Source organism: Canis lupus, chromosome 4, assembly GCF_048164855.1.
Source record: "Canis lupus baileyi chromosome 4, mCanLup2.hap1, whole genome shotgun sequence".
Taxonomy (NCBI): domain Eukaryota; kingdom Metazoa; phylum Chordata; class Mammalia; order Carnivora; family Canidae; genus Canis; species Canis lupus.
This window is the reverse complement of record NC_132841.1, coordinates 25,151,895-25,173,875: the sequence shown is the minus strand read 5'-3', so window position 1 is coordinate 25,173,875 and position 21,981 is coordinate 25,151,895. Positions and strand designations below refer to the sequence as shown.

The 21,981-nt window shown below is 37.6% G+C and overlaps 1 protein-coding gene and 1 long non-coding RNA gene across 6 annotated transcripts in view; one reads left to right on the top strand and one right to left on the bottom strand.

Moving 5' to 3' along the window:
- Nucleotides 1–21,981, bottom strand: part of VCL (vinculin) — a 115,664-nt gene that overhangs the window by 66,939 nt on the left and 26,744 nt on the right. For 4 of the 5 annotated variants that reach the window (XM_072823657.1, XM_072823659.1, XM_072823658.1 and 1 more), the window contains exon 2: nt 7,593–7,663. In XM_072823657.1, coding sequence (XP_072679758.1) covers nt 7,593–7,663 — 71 coding nt within the window. Of the gene's footprint in view, nt 1–7,592; nt 7,664–12,859; nt 13,008–21,981 lie in introns of those variants that run through there. The other variant, XM_072823661.1, reaches the window with a different exon arrangement.
- On the top strand, nt 12,906–14,386 carry LOC140632039 (uncharacterized). Its single transcript, XR_012029537.1, has 3 exons — nt 12,906–13,077; nt 13,205–13,305; nt 14,271–14,386. It is a non-coding gene; the product is annotated as an uncharacterized lncRNA (long non-coding RNA).

Genomic DNA, 21,981 nt, shown 5'->3' with positions numbered 1-21,981 from the left:
CAATGGAAAGGATCACAAAAAACTCAAGTTAAAATATAAAACATTAGAATCACACCAGATAAGCAAAGTGCATTGAAGGGTATGATCAAAGAATTAATTATAAAAGGAGATATTCTGGGCTCTTTGACTGAAAAGAGTGTTTAAAAATATAAATCTCACCACAGATGATTTTGAGTGGTCAAGATCATAAGCAAAGAAAAAGCCAAATATAAGGGCTGGTGATCCAAAAATAGGACACTACTACTTTAGGTCTAAAGAGATCTAAATTTAGCATTAAGCATGTATCAACTCTTTTCAAACTTCCCTGTAGTACATGAACATCAATCAAGGTAAAATTGTACAAATATTAGTGCAATTGGGCTTGACTAATGAAGTTTAAGAGTTAAAAGAAGGCAATTTTCTAGGAAATATGATTAATGCTAATCATGCAGATTGTTAATAGTATATAAACCCTTTCACATAGTGTTTTAGGAACATTCTTTTATTCAACAGGCCTAGACATTACAATATGTTTCAAAAATAATACAAGCTGGTGAATCAACCCAAGTTTTGATGATTTCAAGCAGATTGTTCATAACAGCACTGAACAGAAAGTGGCAACAGTTTGCAGTTCGAAATGAAACTATCATTTGCCTGCCAACAGACAAAGCCACTGATGCCCTTTTTAAGGAGTTCATACCACAAGACCACCTCCCAAGTGACACAAGTGACATTCAGATACTGAACACCCTTGGATAGGGTCCAAAAACTGTCTTCCTCTTCATTTCCACTCCACTGCAGAAATAATAATGAAATGCCATTGTACACTACAACAGCAATTTTTCCAAGGCAAATAAAATAGTTTGCCATAAACATTTTTTACCTGTAAGGAATCCATCTGAAATAAATCAACACTGACAGAAAATGAATCTGATAGGTTCATATAGTTCACTCTCCTTCACTAGCACCTATTCTTCATCCAGTATTTGGCTATGAATTACGAAAAATCACTTTCAGCTTGTCATCTTACTGCTCAAAAGCTGCAAAGCTTCTCTGCTGCCCAACTCCAAATTCCTCTGCCTGCTTCCAAAGGCCTTTATCACCTAGCAGAACTTACCTTGGCTTAGATCCTACCACTCCTAACACGACCATCCCTCTCCTCAGAGGCCCCATGTTTCCTATAGTTCATTCCACCTGGAGTTTTTCCCTTTCCCCCACATCTATCTTCCCAAGTCCCACGTCCTACTTGCAGCCTCTTTCTACTATTCCTACCTACAATGATAGCACTTTCTCTGAATTCCTATTTTTTAAAAAAGGATTTTATTTATTTATTTGACAGGGAGGAGAGAGAGAGAGCAGGTGCGCGCAGGAGCACAAGCAGGGGGGTAGTGGCAAAGGGAGAGGGAGAAGGAAGCCCCCCTGGGGAGCAGGGAGCCCCATGGGGTCTCAATCACAGCACCCTGGGATCATGATCTGAGCTGAAGGCATACGCTTAACCCACTGAACCACCCAGGTGCCCCTCTGAATACCTATTACACAGTGAATGTCAGTCTGCATTACAGCTCTTATTTATTTCAGAGAGAGAGAGTGTGCCTGCACAAGGGGGGAGGGGGGAGGGAGGGCAGAGGGAGAGAGAAACGCAAGTAGACTCCTCACTAAGCACAAGCCTGACATCAAGCTCAATCTTACAACCCTGAGATCAGACCTAGCCAAAACCAAGAGTCAGACACTTAACTGACTGTGTTATCCAGGTGTCCCTCAACATTACAGCTCTTTAAAAATTCTTTTTTTTTTTTTTAATAATTTTTTTTAAATTTATTTATGATAGGCACACAGTGAGAGAGAGAGAGAGGCAGAGACACAGGCAGAGGGAGAAGCAGGCTCCATGCACCGGGAGCCCAATGTGGGATTCGATCCCAGGTCTCCAGGATCGCGCCCTGGGCCAAAGGCAGGCGCCAAACCGCTGCGCCACCCAGGGATCCCTCTTTAAAAATTCTTAAAGCATTTTCTTAGTCTAAAAAAAAAATTTTTTTTTAAGCAATCTCTATACCTAACATGGGGCTCAAACTCACAACCCTGAGATCAAGAGTTGCATGCTCTACCAACTGAGCCAGCCAGGCACCCCCTTCTTAAAGCATTTTTTAAAAATTTCTCTACAGCAGAAATTTGTTCCATCATGATACACAGAGGAATAAAACCCACATGTAAGACACCCCCCCATGGGTATATCTGGGATTATGCACAATTTCCAGGCATAACAGCTATAATTCCATTATTATCAATTCTACTAAAAAAAAAAAGCATAATATAAAGGAAGTGAATATATTATACCTCAATAAAGACTAAAGAAAAAAAAAACAATTACCTAGTAAGTGGAAATGAGAGGGATGTTATACATGTGATTTTGAATATGCTCAATTTACTTTAAAAAAGCATTTGCAAATTTTGGCATGTTATTACTACTAATAAATAACTTATAATACATCTTACAAGTGGTCATTCATACTACACTGGTAAGAACTGCCATTCTATGTAGCACTTAGTGTGCTAGACATAGTAGAAGGTAATCAATAAATACTTAATTAACCAACTAGTGTGTCTAGCCCATTTATCAATCAATTACACATAAATATTACTGCTGCTGCTGCCTGATAATGATTGACAATAATGCAAAATACTCTTCTGCTGACAGTCTCTAAAAGAACAAACTATTTCCTACCAAGAAAACCTAACCAATATTATGCAAATCTAACCAAAATTATAACAGTACAGCATGACCGTTACACTCCTGAAGTTTATGAAGATTGAGACAGTTTCTGTGGCAATCAGCATGTAACCCTACACCTCCTGTGCAACAGTGTGGCTATTACAATCTGGGGTAAAATTAGTAAATTGTAAACTCTATCTCATAGGGCGGTTAAAGATCAGATAACTTTTGTTCCACCCAAGAGAAAGGTTTTCTGTAACAATGCAAATTTTGCTCTATATTAAAAAGTTCTCACTTTTACAATAAGGAATTGCCCAAGCATTTGAAGTCGCAAACTGAACATTATAACTCAAATATATAATTTTTAATTGATATTAAACCCATTCTCCAATATATCAACATGTCCTTAATGACCACCAGTCCCTCAAATAGACTGACTTGATTCTGACAACCCTCAAATCCTAAAAATGTCAAAAATCCTGAAAATATATCTTTCCCTGAATAATCTCTAAACATATATCAGATTGCTTTAGTATAAATCTGTCTACAGACCAGAAGTGTTCTGTTTTCTCTAGTTCTGACATTCTAACATTCTAGGAGTAGAAATTCATCTAAGAATACATTTTTAAAATACATTTTATTCTTTAGTGTTACCTAAGCAGACACTATTCAGAAGTCCTTGTAAAAGTGGGTGACAGAGGAAGCTCTGTCATGCCCTGGAAACCTCCAAACATCAACCAAACAGCCCAAAAGAATGTCCTACTCAACAGTTCCAAGGATGTCATTAATTGCTTCCATCTGTTTCCCTCTCTGTCCCCTCCCCCTCAAGTCAAAGCATCTACTAAAGTTATTTTCTGCTTCATTTTGCACTCTAAAGAAAAGCATGAAGAGCCATGTTTTAAATTGTGGAATATTTGCTTCCCCTCCCCCCCCAAATTTGTTTGACAATCACAACCATGTTATGTGTACTCTATCCTATTTTCCTTTTTTTTTTTTTTAAGATTTTATTTATTTATTTGAGAGAGAGAATACCAGCAGGGAGAGTAGCACGCTGAAGGAGAGGGAGAAGCAGACTCCCCCCCCCTCCCCCCCCCCCCAGTGAGCAAGGAGCCTGACAGGGGCTCTATCACACTGGGATCATGACCTGAGCCAAAAGCAGATGCTTAACCAGCTGAGCCACGCAGGTGCACCCTCCCCCCCATTTTCAAATAATATATTAAGTCATGTTACCTTTTAAACATTGTTCAGTAAATTATTCAGTTGATCATAACATGGTGTCTTTTCCTGATTCCCCATGAAGACCAGGGTTTTTCCCCGGTTCGAATGGTCTCACCTATTGATGATCCTTACACAAATCCACTGTTTAAAATTGCATAATTTTATTATGCATAATTAAAATTGGATAATTATGACCTTCTAATTCTGTCATTAATTCCACATTTGTTGGTTGGAATTCCCCTCACCAACTAGGGTTATTAGACTACCCTGAGATAAAGTCTGTACAAGGAAGGCAAGATAGCTACAATTTTGGAGGGGGGGTGCGGGGGATGACAACTTTTAACATCGATTTCCTTAGCGACTTTTTTTTTTTTTAAGATTTTTATTTATTCATGAGAGACACAAAGAGAGAGGCAGAGACATAGGGAGAGGGAGAAACAGACTCTCTGCAAGGAGCCTGATGCAGGACTCGATCCTGGACCCTGGGATCATGACCTGAGCCAAAGACACTCAATCACTGAGCTACCCAGGTGCCCCCACCCTTAGCAACTTTCAAATATACAATACAGTATCATGAACTATAGTTACTACACTGTATATTACATCTCCAGGATTTATTTATCTTATAACTGAAGTCTGTACCTTTTGACCACCTTCATTCACTTCCCCAAAATTCCTGTGTATGTAAATACATATATATACACATCCAAATATATATACACACACACATACAAACATACCACATTTTCTTTATTCATTCTCAGACGGACAGGTCATTTCCATGTCTTGGCTATTTTAAGTAATGTAATGCACATGGGAGTACAGATATCTTTTAGAGATAGTGATTTTGTGTCCTTTGGGTAAATACACAAAAATGGAATTGCTGGATCATATGGTAGTTCTATTTTTAATTTTTCAGTCTCTGGAAAGGCAAGATAAATGCTCAAACCTTTTTCTTTAAATTACCAATTACCAATAAATGAATAAATATCCAATTCCCAGAGAAAGGGATTGGTGTCCTATTACCACCAAGAAAATCAATGAAGTTTTATTTTGTTTTAAAGTTACCTACTTTTTTGAAAATATTATCATGACTAAGCCACACTCCTTAATTTTTCTAAGTCCCCAAGAAAGCCTGTCAGAGCATATAGCATACTTCAAGGATATATCTCTGGGAATGAGCAGAAATGAGTTCCCTGAAGAAATTCATTTATCAGTCAAACGATATTCATAGACTTGAATGTGAGGGTTGAAAGGAACTTTCTACAGGGTCATGTAGTTCGAATACCCACCTACCTGATGTTGAAACCCCTTGTACATTATCTTACCACACTGTGTACCTTCCAGAGGTTGAGGGGCAAACAGGATAATAGCTACAGCTGTGTTTTTAATGTAGCATAAATATGTTTAACTATAGTGTTTAACTGACAGCATAGGACTCCTCTTAATATTATCATGGTGATGGAATGGCACATAAACAAAGTAGGCTTGGGAATCCCTGAGTGACTCAACGGTTTAGCGCCTGTCTTTGGCCCAGGGTATGATCCTGGAGTCCCGGGATCAAGTCCCACTTCGGGCTCCTTGCATGGAGCCTGCTTCTCCCTCTGCCTGTGTCTCTGCCTCTTTCTGTGTGTGTCTTTCATGAATAAATAAATTTTAAAAATCTTAAAAAAAAAAACAAAGTAGGCTCATATGGTTTAGAGCTGGGAGAAACCTTGGAGGTTACCAAGTCTAATGAAGGCAAGTCAGACACGATACTCCCACAAAACAAGCTCTACAGAAAACAGATGCTTCTGGCCCCTTACTTCCTAACACATGAACATTTTGCAGTATTAACAGAAACACCGTTATGTAGAAGCACCCACTCAAGTAAGTTAGAAATAAGGAGACATCAATATGGGTGAAGTTTTGCATCTGTTCAATGAAAATAGAACATAAGGAGGATAAAAAATAAAGGAATACTTCTCTATTTAAAATTGTGTATGTAACATACATACAGAAAATTGTATAAAACATATGTATAACATAATGAATAATTATAAAACAACCACCCATGTAACTCAATACTTATGTCAAGAGTTATATTACCATTTTATTTACTTGTGTATTTGTTTTTACATTATTACCATTTTAGAAGCCCCTGTGTGCCTCTCCCTGGCTACAACCCCCTTCCTTCCTCCCAGAGGTACCACTACCCTGACTTTTGCAATCATGATTTCCTTACTTATCTTTATTTTTTAACCACATAAGTAGGCATCTCTAAACAACATTGTTTATTTCTACATGTTTTCAGACTTTAATGAACTTTTTTTTTTTTTTTTTTTTTTTTTTTTTAATGATAGTCACACACACAGAGAAAGAGAGAGAGAGAGGCAGAGACACAAGCAGAGGCTCCATGCACCGGGAGCCCGACATGGGATTCGATCCCGGGTCTCCAGGATCGCGCTCTGGGCCAAAGGCAGGCGCCAAACCGCTGCACCACCCAGGGATCCCTTTACAGACTTTAAATAAATGGGACTACCTACATATCTATCATTCATTTCTCTCAATTATTTTTGAGATTCATTCATTTTTCAATTAAGGTGAAATTTAAATAACATAAGATTAACCATTTTGAAGTAAAAATTCTAAATCCTTTTCATTCCTGATTAGTATTCCCATTTATGGCTATACCATCATTGCTTTCATCCATTCTACTATAAATATATCAGTAGGGTCATCATGAACAATGTTGATACCAATATTTTCATATATAGATCCCAGTGTACATGAACATAAGTTTTTCTAAGAATTGCCTGTCTTCTACTTTACAAACACCAAACTGTTTTCCAAAGTGCACCAATTCCTAATAGCAGTGTATAACAGTTAAAATTGCTCCACATCCTTATCAACAACTGATATTATCAGTTATAAATCAGATTAATTTAGGGGTTATAATAGAATAATTTGCACTGCTCTCATGACTAATGAGATACAGAACCTGGGCATAATTTTTTGGCCATTTGGATTTCCTCTCTTTTGAAGCACCTAATCAAATCCTTTGCCCTTCTTTTTGCAACTGAATAGGCTTATCTTACTCTTGTAGAGGTTCTACTTTCTTTCTTTTTTTTTTTTTTTTTTTGGTCATATGCATCAGCTTTTACAAGGACTGACTGTCATAGAACAAAGCCACTGAACAAAGACCATGTAATCAAAAACTTGATACAAGTTTTAACTAATGAAAAGTCATTATCTCTGGTTTTATTCAGGATAGGCAAAACACCTGCAAATTACTTGTAGGAGTTTGGGTGACATATAAGTATAACTTCAATTTAAAATGCTACTGAAATACACTGAAATTAATTTTTTAAAGTTTGTATCTACTTTATTCCCTTATCTCCAAGCAAAGGTGTTTAGCATATAAGTCTGATTCATGCCTGCTAAGGTCAGAATGTTTCTGAATCCTTTCCATTCCAGACAATGAAATTCAGAAGTCGTATTTTTATTAAAAATTATTATGTCAAAAATGCCTAACAGCAATGAATACAACCAACAGTAGGAAACCAGAGTGTTAAAAGATCAAAAGTTGAAATTACAATTGTAAGCACTTTTATATTACAAAAAAAGGTTGCTCCTGGAATCAGTTCATTTTCTTTCCTAATAAGAGGATTATTTTGTTTAGCAAGAGAAAAATGTTTTAATCACTCACTTAATAAATGCTGGTGGCATATCTCTCTTCAAAATCTGATCTTCGGTGGTTTGAACAGTCTCTTTTCCAACCTATAGGAGAAAAAGATTCACAATTTAGTAATAAATTCTCAGACTTTTAAAAACTATTACTTCAACATATTTCAGACCTATGCTTTATATATAATCTATCATTGGAGTTTCTGAATTCAAAGAAAATCTCTGGATTTTTGAAATTATCAAGATTGTTCCCATATATGCTTCCACAATAAACTTGGATAACAATATGGAGTACAAACATAATGTATTACCCTTTCTTCAGAGTAATTCATTTGAAGGCCCACTGAGCATAGTAAAAGAAAAAGAGACAAATTCATCACTGAGGGGTTTTTATAAGATTGTATTTATTTATTCATGAGAGATACAGAGAGAGAAGCAGAGACATAGGCAGAGGGAGAAGCAGGCTTCCTGCAGAAAGCCTAAGGCGGAACTCGATCCCAGGACCCCAGGATCACGACCTGAGCCAAAGGCAGACACTCAACCCCTTATCACTGAGATTTATATGTATATGTTTAGCTGACAAACTGCTATCTCTGTCTTTTTTTTAAAATATTTTATTTTTAAGTAATCTCTACACCCAATGTGGGGCTCAAACTCACAACCCCAAGATCAAGAGTCACATATTCAACAGACTGAGCCAACCAGGCAACCCTAAATCTCTATAACAATGCATGAAGTACATGAGTCAAGGTAAGTAGGCTAAAATGTCCATACAGGGGAAAAAAAAAAACAGATGTTACTGGAACTGAAAAAAATATGAAGCAATTATGACACTGAAACTAGGAACCAAACATATGAAAATACACAATTTCACCAGTCATCAAGTAAATTCAAACTAAAACAACGTGATTTTCCCCTAATTATAGAACAACTTTAAAAAATATATATATAATGCTGAATTCTACAATGGAATAGTTTTATACCCTTCTGGTGGCAATGTAAACTGGCAAACTCTCTTTGGAAAAGCATTTGCTAGTATAAATTAGGAAATATAAAAAATGTCCTATCTAGGAATTCCTCTAATGAGAATATACCCTGAAGTAATCATACCAAATGTGGTAATAACAATATTCACAAAAATATTCACTATCATGTTAGTTATAAAAGCTAAAATATTTTTTAAATAACTAATCCAACCATGAGGAACAGTTAATGGAATTAAGATATATCTTTAGATAGTGTACTATAGGGCCATTACAACAATAGTTATAAGGACTCAACACTACAAGAAAATGTTTATGCCATTACATTTCATTTAAAAGGAATAAAAATAATAAATACACCATGATTACAACAAACTGAAAAAACCCATATGCATGAAGTAAAACACTGAAAGAATACAAAACAAAATGTTAACAGTGGTTATAATGATACTTAGAAAATAGGATATACAGATACAGAATTTCCTAATTTTCCAAAATGTGAATATACAATTTTACAATTTAAGAAGTAATATTAAGGGGCACCTGGGTAGCTCAGTCAGTAAAGCATCTGCCTTTGGCTCAGCTCATGATCTCAGGGTCCTGGGATAGAGCCCCATGTCAGTGTCTCTGCTCAGCGGGTAATGTGCTTCTCCCTCTCCCTCTGCCTCCTCCCCATTGCTCACGCTCTGTCCCTCTCTCTCTCTCTCAAATAAATAAATAAAATCTAAAAAAAAAAAAAGGTTACATTAAAATGTTACTCTGGGCTATTTAGATGTAATTATTTCTTACCTAACAACTATGGTAATTATGTCATTTCATATAAATCTTCCAAATAGTAATAGCTAAAAACATAAAACTATATCAAAATACTAAAAGTCACACTAACCAGATTGTATATATGTGCACATGTATTTATTATACCACAAAAGATACACTCACTTTCTTCAAGATTATTCCTATGGAGGGCTTGGATGTCAATTTTTCTTTCATTATAGTTATATGACATATTCTAAAGTACTCTAAAAGAGGTAAACTTGAATATACTAAATGATGAAATTCAATATAAATATAAATATAAAGTAAAGCTATGTAAAAGTGCTAAATCGTAAATATAAACCACAGTTTAATATAGAAATCAGTGAAACTTTTTAAAGCCTAAAATGGAAAGTATCTCAGCCCTACTATTTAACCATTTAACTCTTGATTGAGTTTAAAGAAGAAAAACGAGTAAGAAAAATCCCTAAGTGCACACAGTAAATCAGCTAAAGAAAATAATACAATAAATTATTCTCAGGGAATACAAGTCATGCATAAGTTAATGAATACAAGTGTTTTCTCTCAAGTTAATAGCTCAGAAAAAAGCAAAACACATATACCACTGTGTAATAGCCAGTGCTTTCGTAGACAATAGACTGTCTGTATCATAATAAAAGCCTTTCAAATCAGCAGCTGGTTCTCTAGAGTTTTTCAGATCAAAACATGACAGAGTATTTCCAGATGTATTGTTCACTATATTTTCCAACTAAAATCAACCATTCAAAAAGCTGTGGGCCATGATTCCATGAAGTAAAAAAATGAAGTTCAACAATAAAGTCACTAGTTCATACTAGTATCAAGGGCTTAGAAGGATATTCACATTTAGACACATGGAGATTTATTTTACACACACAGAGAAAGAGACAAGGACAGAGACAGAGCAAGGGAAGAAGAGGAGAGAGTTCTTCTTCTTATATCTCCTTTAGAAAACATTCAGTTATTTAGCATTATTAAACATTTATTGAGTACAACTACATAAGCCAGGCACTGTTCTAGGTACTGAGGGTACAGCCTGAGTATCCTGCCCTCATGGAACTTATATTCTAGTAGTAGATAGAGAATATACAAGTAAATAAATAAATCAACAAAATCATCCCAGATAATGGTTAAGAATGACGCCATGAAGAGTATGGGGTAGGAGTAAAAGGAGCCTACTTCAAAAAGAGTGGCTAAAGAAGGCTTCTCTGAGGAAGTAATACTGGAGTTGAGAATGAAGCTGAGAAGAAACCATTCATGGAAGAGCCAGGAAAAAACACTCCAGAGGAAGAAAAAAGAAAAAGACCCTATGGCAGGGAAAGCTGAGTATATTCAAGGAAGCTGAAGGAGGCCAGAGTGGCTAAAGCTCAGTGAAGGGAGGTATGGTGATAAGGTTGGATAAGAAGGCAAGGGCCAGATCACAGAGAGCCTTTTGGGCCAGGTTAAGATGTGTGGAATCCTTTCTAAATACAGTAAAAAGCAGGAGTGCTAAACAGGAGATTGAAATGATCTGATTTTGTTTTTCAGAAGTCATTTGGCCCGTTCTACGGCAAAGTGAGCTTAGCAGGCAAGGGGAAGCAGGGTGACCAGTAAGGAGGCTATTGCAGTCATCCAGGGGAGAGAGGGCAGAGACTTAAGACATGAAAGTGGAAATGGGGAATTCATTCTTTTGGAGTAAGAGGTAATAGGATGTTCTCTTAGACTGGGAGGAGCAAGGGATGGGGAGTAGACCGAGGGGACAAAAATCAGAAATGACTCCTAGATCAATTCAATGAAAGGTCTTCGAAGGCAGCAATGCTAGAAGGTTGATATATGGCAAAGATTTATCATCAAAAAATAAAACAATCATGAGTACACCCAACCAAATCCTTAAAAACATTTTTGCAAAGAGCCAATCTTCTGACCCTGGTGGAGATACTTACTAAAGAATGAATTTTATGTAATTATTTTATGTCTCCTTTTTTGAGGCTAGGGGTAGATGGGGGAAAAAAATAGATAATAAAAATATACTCAAGGGTGGGCAACTGGATGGATCACTCAGTTAAGCATCTGCCTTGGACTCGGGTCATGATCTCCAGGGTCTGGAATGGAGCCCCAAAGCAATATTGGGTTTCCTGCTCAGCAGGGAGTCCGCTTCTCCCTCTCCCTTTGTCCCTCCCCCTTCTCTCAAATAAATAAATAAAATCTTAAAATAAAAAAAAAAAAAAACACTCAAAGACTACTTATTCAGAAGCTATTTTTAAGTATTTAAATGATAGGCACTAAATTTGACTCACTATTCTAAGCTACATTCATACTTATGGTGATAATATCCACAATCACTCCAATCTTTAGTACATTCAGTCCAGAATTAAGTTAGGTACAGTAAATAAATGATCCCATTTTTAAGGCACAATGCATAAAGCATGACTATGTAGAATGAATGTCATTTCACTTGAGGAATTGATTTTTAGCAATGCTGTCCAATATGAACTTTCTTTTATGATAGAAATGTTCTATTTAAACTGTCTTACCCAATACAGTAGGCATGAGTCACGTGTGGCTATTGAGCACTTGGATATGGCTAGTGCAACTGAAGAACTGAATTACTACTTATTTAATTTTAATTAATCTTAATTTTCTAAATTAAGATTTTATTTTTCTTTTACAGCATTTTAGGTTCATAGCAAAACTGAGGGGAAGATATAGACATTTCCCAAACACTCCCTGCTCCCTACAACAACAGCCTCCCTCAATAACAGCCCCTGCCAGAGAAGTACATTTGTTATTACCAGTAAACCCACCATCAATGGTGGTGATTATGATTACATCATAATCACCCAAAACCCACAGTTTACAGGACAGTTCACTCTTGGTGTGGTACATTCTATGGGTTTGACAAATCCATAAGGACATGTATCCATCATTATGGTATCATATAGGGAACTGTGCTAAAAATCCAGTGCTCTGGCTATTCATCCCTCCCAGTCCCCAAATCCCTGGCAACCACGGATATTTTTCACTGTCTCCACAGTTTTACCTTTCCCAGAATATCATATGTCAGAATCACCCAGGATATAGACTTTACAGATTGGCTTCTTTCAATTAATTTTAATTTAAATTGCTACATGTGGCTAGTGGCTACTATATTGCACAGCTCAGGTCTGTGGTACTTTCCCTGTCTCCTAAAACTAGCCTTCCTGCCTCCAGACTTCTTTCTTCTAATTTACTCTTCACACAGCTGCTAGATTAACTTTCATTTTTGTCTATGCTACATGGTCTCTTCACAGAAGAAAGGAGGTGGGCCTGGAAAGGCAGGGGTTGCCAGATGGATAAGGGAGGGATCAGAGAGCAAACCAGAAAGGAGGAAATCGGCAAAGGCTCAGATATATTTGAGCACATGGTGGACTAGACAAGAAAAACAGGCTAGTATGGTCTAGCAAAAGAAATGAGGCTAGAAAGGAAAGCTCCAGTCACCCTGGGAAAGGCTTTGTACACCAAGGAAAAGCAGAGAGGATTATGTAACTTAACCTACCTATTTATTCAAAGGTTGTCATCCTCTGTTCTAGATCTTTCCAATTCAGTGTTCCATCACTGAAGGATCGATTCAAGAAGTTCCAAAGAAGCCAGTTTCTAAAGATATGCAGGACCAGAAAGGCATCTTCTATTTATGATCAACTGGCAAAGTCTATCTAGGAGAGCCAAGACACAGCTTCACATTTTTAAGCCATCAACCAGGAAACGACAGGAAATGTATTTTCCACCTCCTTCCCCACACTATCTAAACAGTAACAGCTTTTTTAGCACCCATCTTTTCCAAATAAAAAGAGTAGAACAATTAAGAAGGGGATTAATTCACAATATGTTCTTTGTTAACTAGCGGGAATTGTCATGGCTTGCAGAAAAACACACTCCTGGAGGTCAGCCTTAGAATGGAGAAGTATATGATTCCTAATACAGGTCACACTTGCAAATAAGCAGGTCAGTAATAATCTTTTTTTTTTAAGAGTTTATATATTTATTTTAAAGAGGTTGGGGGACAGAGCGTGAGCAGGGGGTAGAACAAGCTGATTCTACGAGCACAGAGCACAGAGCCCGCCCCCAGGTCAATCCCATGACCAGAGATTATGGCCCCAAAATATAAACCCAAGAATCAACCAGAGCGGAAGTCAAGAGTCCAATGCCTAACTAACTAAACTATCCAGGCTCCCCTGGTCAGTAATAATTTTAACAAATATTTCTCGAACCTGTGGGGCACCAGTCACCAAACACTTGACTAGTTAACCCAAATGTTTTTGCTACATACATGTTAAGAGCACACACACAGGAATCTGGTGACTTGGTTTCCAGTTCCAGCTTAGCTAATAATGGTCATGTGACCTCAAATAAATCATATAATTACTCAAATATTTCTTCTAAGCTATGTGATCTCTTTAGGTATCTCCATACTTATCTACTGCAGGTTGGCCAAATTCCCTTTTGGCTCTCTGATAAAGGAAATTTACCTTTATCTTCTCTACCTTAAATCCTCCTTTATGACCTCAAATTCTTTTTAGAACAAGTCAAGGTATGAAACGATTAACAAATACAAAATTTAAAAGCTCTCATTTCCTGTATATTTTATCTATATGCTTTATGATTGTGAGAATAAAGCAGATTCCTGATTTTCCAACCTTAAAATAAATTTTATTCCCTCTGAAAAGAGACCCATTGTTAAAGGGTTTAAAAAAGAAGGGCAGAAAAAAGAATGACAAATAGGTCCTAGTTGGAGTCTAAGTTCTGAGCAGGTTTTTCTGGTCAGCACTTATTTCAAAACAACCCTTCAGAGTAATCTAACTTTATAGTAAATATATTTTATTACCTCAAAGCTTTATTCCACTGCAGAAATTCAGATTTGTTGGTCCTATTCACTGCTAAAACTATTTCTCTTTTATTTTCTTCTTCAGAGAATCGCCTCTAACTCATGAAGCCCAATTCTGCTCAATTCAATAAACAGGCAGTAAGTGCCAACTATGTGTCCACTAGGTGGTGGGAAGAGAATGAGATAAGAAATAAAGCATCCTTAGATAAACTGAAATAATGGTAGTGAATGAGTAAGAGGCCTGGGGGCATTTTTAGGGGGCTTGGCAGGAAGCCCTGTTTCTTTTGAAGAGCTCTTACTTTGTTCAGTAGTTAATTTAAATATCTTTTGTTCAATATGTGACTTTAGTTCAAAATTCTATGTGAGAGGCCCTTTGTCTTCTGCTATTGTTATTATTACTCCTTTTATCACAATCGATTCAGTTTGGTTCTGTGATGTAGAGAGATTTGGTTTCACTCCAGAAAAAAAAAAAAAAAAAAATAGCTTGGTTGGTTCAAGTCATTACCCAGACTAAAAAATATGTTAATGTAGATGTCTTAGCTAGACTAAGTATAAGAATACAGGAAGACAAAACACATCAGAGAGGACTTGTGTTACAGATTTGTACAGTATAAGTGGTATCTAAGGAACATTACATTTAAAGGATGCAGGGATATGATAATCAATACAAGTTTCTAATATTTGGACAAGAAGATGTAAATGATGAAAATGTAAGCCTAAGGAACAGTTAAAGTTACAGTAGGCCAGCTATGGAGCCAACTGAGGGAAACCAACTGATTGTGACCTGACAATCTGCCTGTACTTAGTTTGGCTCAAATCACTATTTCTACAGTGTAAGTATTAGGCTGATCAATCCATTATACTGAATGACCATCATGATATGCAGCTGCGTGCAGTACCACATCTGGGCCACAGAAGGATGTATGAGCCCACCATCAGCAACATTTTTGGTTGTTTCCTGCAGTGATGGACTTGTGATCCATCCACCCCCACTGTACCTTTTGCATCATTCACAGATGATATACTAGAGTCAGGTATTTAAAAATCCATATATCCTTGGGCAACCTGGGGGGCTCAGTGGTTTTGCGCCGCCTTAGGCCCAGGGCATCATCCCGGAGACCCAGGATCAAGTCCCACATCGGGCTCCTTGCATGGAGCCTGCTTCTCCCTCTGCCTGTGTCTCTGCCTCTCTCTCTCTCTCTCTCTCTCTCGCTCTCTCAAATAATAAAAATCTTTAAAAAAAATAAAAAATAAATATCCATATATCCAGAAAAAATAGGACTCTCTAACCTAGTCTGATTTCCAACTCATTCATTTAATCAAGAACTTACTGAGCACTTCCTATGTGTACAACACTGTGTGTGATGGCAATACAAAAATAAGTGAGACACAGTCCTTGCCCTTCACAGAAAGATGACAAATGCTTAAATAAATCACCATAACACAGTGTAATGCATGCTGTAATACAGTTAAATCCAAGCTTCAGCTCTGTGTCAATGAGGTAGGAGAGGTTTCACAGAGGAAAAGAAACTTCAGAAAGGCTGATAACAGTTCTCCAAGTGTAATGGGATTTGGGGAAGGACAGCTTTCTAGTAATGGGGTAGCATATGTGAAGGCACCATCACTTCAGGGAACAGGGATCCACAGGGAAGAGGTATAGAGATGACAGGAAGTTGGAGAAGCAGAAAGAGACATTAGGGAGAGACTTGTATGAAGTGGGCTTAGACTTTATTCTCTAGGAAATGGAAAATTATTTAATGGTTCTAAGCAAAAGACATTATTAGCTTTGCATTTCAATAAGAAAAATTCAGCAGCAAAAGTGGACCAAAGATTTAAAAAACTACAATGACAAGTTCATGTGTTAGTGCATTTATTTGATCAAATATTTATATAACATACCATGTGCCAGGTATTTTAGACAGTAATGAAGAAAATACATGTGGCCCCTGACCTCACAGAGCTTAGTGTCTTTGTGAAAGACAAACTACTGATGAGCTAAAGCACCAGCAGTATGGATGGATATGAGGGCAGACTTAAGAGGTCTATCTACATGACACTCCATGTGGAGGGTAAGGGAGAAATCTAGAATGACTCCTAGCTTCCTGACTCAAATAGACTTGGGAAGAGAGGTAATACAGGAAGAGAAAACCAGATCTGGGAGGGAAACTAATTACTCCCTGTGGAGTGTTTAGATGGAGATAAGCAAATGTTCAATAAGCAACTGAAGAGATAATTCCTCAGTTTAGTTGCCTGGGCTGAAGAAACAGATGGCAGCTCATCCAAGAGCAAGCTGGTGAAAAGAGCTGAGAAGGAAATGTCTGAGAGCAATATGCAGGGAAAGGTAGAACTATGACATGAAAACAAAAAGAATCGTTTCAAGAATGTGAAAAACAGTCATCAGTGTCAACTGCCAGAGTCAATGGTTTCTAGTATATTCAAGAGAGCTGTGCAACCATCAACACAATCAATTTTTGAACATTTTCATCACCCCATTAGTAGTCACTCCTTTCATTTATCCCCAACCCTTCTCCGGCCCCATCTAGCTATAATCAATCAGTAATTTACTTTGTCTTTCCATATTTGTCTATACATAACACAAATGGAATCACAGAGTATGACTTTTTTTGACTGGCTTCTTTCATGTTGGACCATACTATCAGTACTTCATTGCTTTTTATTCACAAATAATAACCATTGTACAGTTATCCTACATTTTATCATTCATCAATTGGTAGACATTTGGATTATTTCCACTTTTTGGCTCTCATGAATAATGCTACTATAAACATTGGTGTACATGTTTTTGTGTGGATGTTTGTTTTCATTTCTCTTGGGTATATATCTAGAGGTAGAATTGCTGGATCACATGGTAACTCCGTGTTTAAATTCTTGAGGAACTGTCAGGATATTTTCCAAAGAGGCAGAGAGTACCACTGAACATTCCCACCAGCAATGAATGAGGGTTCCAATTTCTCCACATCCTCTGCTATATTATATTATCTCTTTTTTTTTTAATCATGGCCAGCCTATGCAGTGGTGTCTCATTGTAGTTTTGATGTGAATATCCCTGATGGCTAATGATGTTGAATATCCTTTTATGTGCCCCTTGACATTTGTATACCTTCTTCAGAGAAAATGTCTATTCAGATCATTTACCCATACTTTAATTATAATTTTAGTTCTGTGTCTTTTGCAAATACTTTCTCCCAGTCTATGTTGTCCTCACATTCTTGACAGTGTCCTTTGTGGCACAAAAGTTTTTCATTTTGATGACATTCAATTAGCCTATTTTTTTTTTAAGATTTTATTAATTTATTCATTAGAGACACAGAGGGAGAGAGAGACAGAGAGAGACAGAGAGAGAGAGAGAGAGGCAGAGACATTGGCAGAGGGAGAAGCAGGTTCCACTCAGGGAGTCCGACATGGGACTCGATCCCAGGTCTCCAGGATCAGGCCCTGGGCTGAAGGCGGTGCTAAACTGCTGAGCCACCCGGGCTGCCTGCCTTTTTTTTTTTTTTCTTTTGTGGATTGTGCTTTTAGTATTGGGGCTAAGAAGGCTTTGCAGAACCAAGGTCATGAAGATCTACCCTGACATTTTATTCTGAGAATTTTAGTTTCAGCTCTTACATTTTAGGTCCAAAGTCCATTCGAAGTTTTGTGTGTGTGTGTGTGTGTGTGTGTGTGTGTGTGCACGCGCGCTGTAAGGAAAGGGTTACTACTTTGTTTAAATAGAAGAAAACCAAAAAAAAAAAATTAAAAAAAAATAAATAAATAAATAAATAAATAGAAGAAAACCAACATGTTGATAGGCTGAAGGAAAGGAAGCCGGAAACAAGACATTGATTATGTAGCAACGTCTCTGAAGAGGCAGAGAAAGAACCTGGAGAACAGGTAAAGACTATTTACCAACAAGAAATCACCTCTTCTTTGAAGACAGGAGGTATGGTGAGATAAATGAGTGGAGTAGAGATTTTTTTTTAATTTTTTTTTAACTTTTATTTATTTATGATAGTCATAGAGAGAGAGAGGCAGAGACACAGGCAGAGGGAGAAGCAGGCTCCATGCACTGGGAGCCCGATGTGGGATTCGATCCCGGGTCTCCAGGATCGCGCCCTGGGCCAAAGGCAGGCACCAAACCGCTGCGCCACCCAGGGATCCCCTGGAGTAGAGATATTAATTGTAACTGTGGGGTCTATGATCTATCTCTCCTTGGGAATTTACAAAACATATTAGTTTATTTAAGGATCTAAGATAACCTTCAGTCAGGAAATCTGTTTAATTTCATTTAATCGACCACTTTCCAAATTTGTTATTTCTTAATACCTACTAACCTATGATGGAATTAGGATATGTAGGAAATACTTAGGGAAACAGTGATCTAGGACACAAGTTATAAACTAGTGGACTTTGTGCACCATTTGGACCAAGGGTAATTTTTGTTTTGGCCACTTTTTTTTTTTTTTTTGAAATCAAGCAATTTCATAAAGATTTTGAAATATCAAAAGATTTGGCCACGTCAGATCTGCATTTCAGCAAAGAAACAATTTGCTAGAACCCAAATGTCCCATATAGAAAATATACTCTTTGCACCACTCCCATAATCTTCACGTCCAGACCATTTCACTCATTTATGTCACTTCTTGGTCCCTGTGGGTATCAGAGTTTATCGTTCCTACACTAGGCAATCCTCTTAGTGCCTATAAGAGAGTGAAAATTCCTGAAGCTACTCTTAGAAATTCCTTATCCAGAGCACCTGGGTGGCTCAGTCGGTTGAGTGTTTGCCTTTGACTCAGGTCATGATCCCAGGCTCCTGGGACTGAGCCCTGGATGGGAACTCAGCAGTAGTTACGCTAGTCTTATAATTACATAACTATCACATTTTCATTAACACTGGTGGGGAGGAAAAGATCATTGCATAATCTGAATAGAATCTTCAGCAGATGCTTCATGTACAGAACAAATTCCATTGAGGTTGGGGTCTGGACTATTCTTCCCTCATAGCCATGATACCCAGTGACTGACAAAGTGATAAAAGAAACAGTACCAACTAGGGAGCCTGCTTCTCCTCTGCCTCTGCCTGCCACTCCCCCTGCTTGTGCATACTCTCTTGCTCTCTGTCAAATAAATAAATAAATTCTTAAAAAAAAAAAAAGAAAAGAAAAGAAAAATTCCTTATCCAAGCGCTCTAAATACTTTCTGTTATAAAAGTGCTCTTCTTGTAAGAGCTATATGAGAATGACCAAGAGAAGTACTTATGTCAAGAATGACAAAATGGTGGTGTATGGGCCAGGTGCAATCTACAGACCTACTTTGTTTGATCTGCACAGTATTTTTTAAATGGAAAATTTCACATTAAAAAGAAATCTAGATTTCTGGATTTTATTGGATATCAGGAAGATCTGGTAACACTAGGCTCTATTTCCATATGACAACAATGACTTGGAGATAGTAGCAGTTTTCTTCAATCAGGTCCTGAATTTTTTCAGTTTACCATGGTCCCTACCACTCCCCAATGTCCTCTAACTGGTCTGATTCACACATTTATCTACTTGGCCATTCAGGCATCTGAATTTGTATCACTAATTTAACAAAAGCACTCAGTTCTTAATTAGCACAGTGCAAGACTTCCAATATCATGAGGCAAGACTGGAGGCAAGACTTCCAATATCATGAGTGTCATGGGAAATTCCACTTATGCCTTGCTATCTCACTAATGAATTATCCCACTCTTCCCCAAATACATATACACAAAAAAAATTAACTGAGGGATCCCTGGGTGGCGCAGCAGTTTAGCGCCTGCCTTTGGCCCAGGGCGCGATCCTGGAGACCCGGGATCGAATCCCACGTCAGGCTCCCTGCATGGAGCCTGCTTCTCCCTCTGCCTGTGTCTCTGCCTCTCTCTCTCTCTCTCTCTGTGACTATCATAAATAAATAAAAATTTAAAAAAAAAATTTAACTGAAAAAAAATTAACTGGAAGGAAACAACACAGAAAGTAGAATTCCTGGTGATCTTTATTTTCTTCTTAATCTTTTTCTGTACTTGCCAGATTTTTAAAAATAGACTATATGGGGGTGCCTGGGTGACACAGTCAGTTGAGTGACCGACTCTTGGTTTCGGCTCCAGTCATGATCTTAGGGTCGTGAGATGGAGCCCTTGGTAGGGCGCTCAGCCTGGCGTCGTCTCTCTCCTTCTCCCTCTGTCCTTCCCACATGTGCTTGCTTTCTGTCTCTCCCTCTTTAAAATAAATAAACAAATCGTTTTTAAAAATGACTATGTATTGCCTTCATAATCAGAAAAACATAAACTAATTTTCTAAAATGTGTCTACAATATTCTTGATGTAATAATCTATAAAGTAATGAGAAAGCACCAGTGCCTAAAAGGTTCAAATTTGACCAACTGCCAAAAACTGAATTTAAGGGATGCCTGGGGCAGCCCACGTGGCTCAGCAGTGTAGCACTGCCTTCAGCCCAGGGCCTGATCCTGGAGACCCGGGATTGAGTCCCACGTCGGGCTCTCTGCATGGAGCCTGCTTCTCCCTCTGCCTGTGTCTCTGCCCCCTCCTCTCTCTCTCATGAATAAATGAATAAAATCTTAAAAAATAATAATAATAATAAGGGACGCCTGGGTGGCTCAGCGGTTGAGCATCTGCCGTTGGCTCAGGACATGATCCTGGAGTCCCACATCAGGCTCCCTGCATGGAGCCTGCTTCTCCCTCTGCCTGTGTCTCTGCCTCTCTCTCTCTGTCTCTCTCATGAATAAATAAATAAAATCTTTAAAAAAAAACTGAATTTAAATGTGCATCAATGGTAATACAATCACATGAGACAAACAGTAGAGGAACCATGTCAGTGGCAAGTCTTGTGTCAAGCAAGCTTATTTGCTGCAACCTACTTTCCTTAGAACTAGTGTTAAGTTGCCTTGGCGGCAGCTGCTTATTATAACCCAACATAAGATTGACTGTATCAATTAACGCTAGAAAAATGTTAGCAGAGCATCCTGCTCATCAGATTCCTATTTATGAAGATGCTGTGGGTAGGCTTCCAATTTGCAAATACTATAGTTCATTCTCTCCCTCAACTCAGGACTCCTCTGTACACTTCACAGTTACACTTATGCTCTGATGACCACTAATTTAGCTATAAAGCACGTCATCAGCACAGGAAAGTTCTCCCCACCACCCACTTTCTCCTGAGCCCCCTCAAATGAACATAAAATATGCTCCTTCCATTTCAGAGAATTGCAGAGTCAAAAAGAATTTGGCGATCTAATCCAAATGCATCACATCAGAAAGGAGGCTCACAGAGATAATTTCTCTAAGAAAGTTGCAGGACTTGAATGTGAATCCAAGCCTCTAGGCTCCATTTCCCGTGGTTTTTTTTTGTTGTTGTTTTTTTTTTTCATTTCCCATGTTTTCAAGTACACTCTCTAACTTGCTAACAAGACGTTAAATGACAAATATTCCTACATTCCTATTCATTTACAGCATACCAAATCCTACTTAAAGCGATTTATATTTTGTTTTGAAACATACATAAACAAATACTACATCACATAAAGGTTTGCCAATTCTCACCCTTTAGTAACAGGAAAGCAAATAATAATTATGGGAAAATGAAAGGATTGTTTTCACTCAATCTGCTTTACTTCTTCTAATTTTTTTAGTTATTAAAAAGATTACTTAAATGGGAACTCAGTTGTAGTCACACCAGTCTTATAATTATGTAACTATAACATATTCATTAACACTGGTGGGGAGTAAAAGATCATTGCATGATCTGAATAGAATCTTCAGC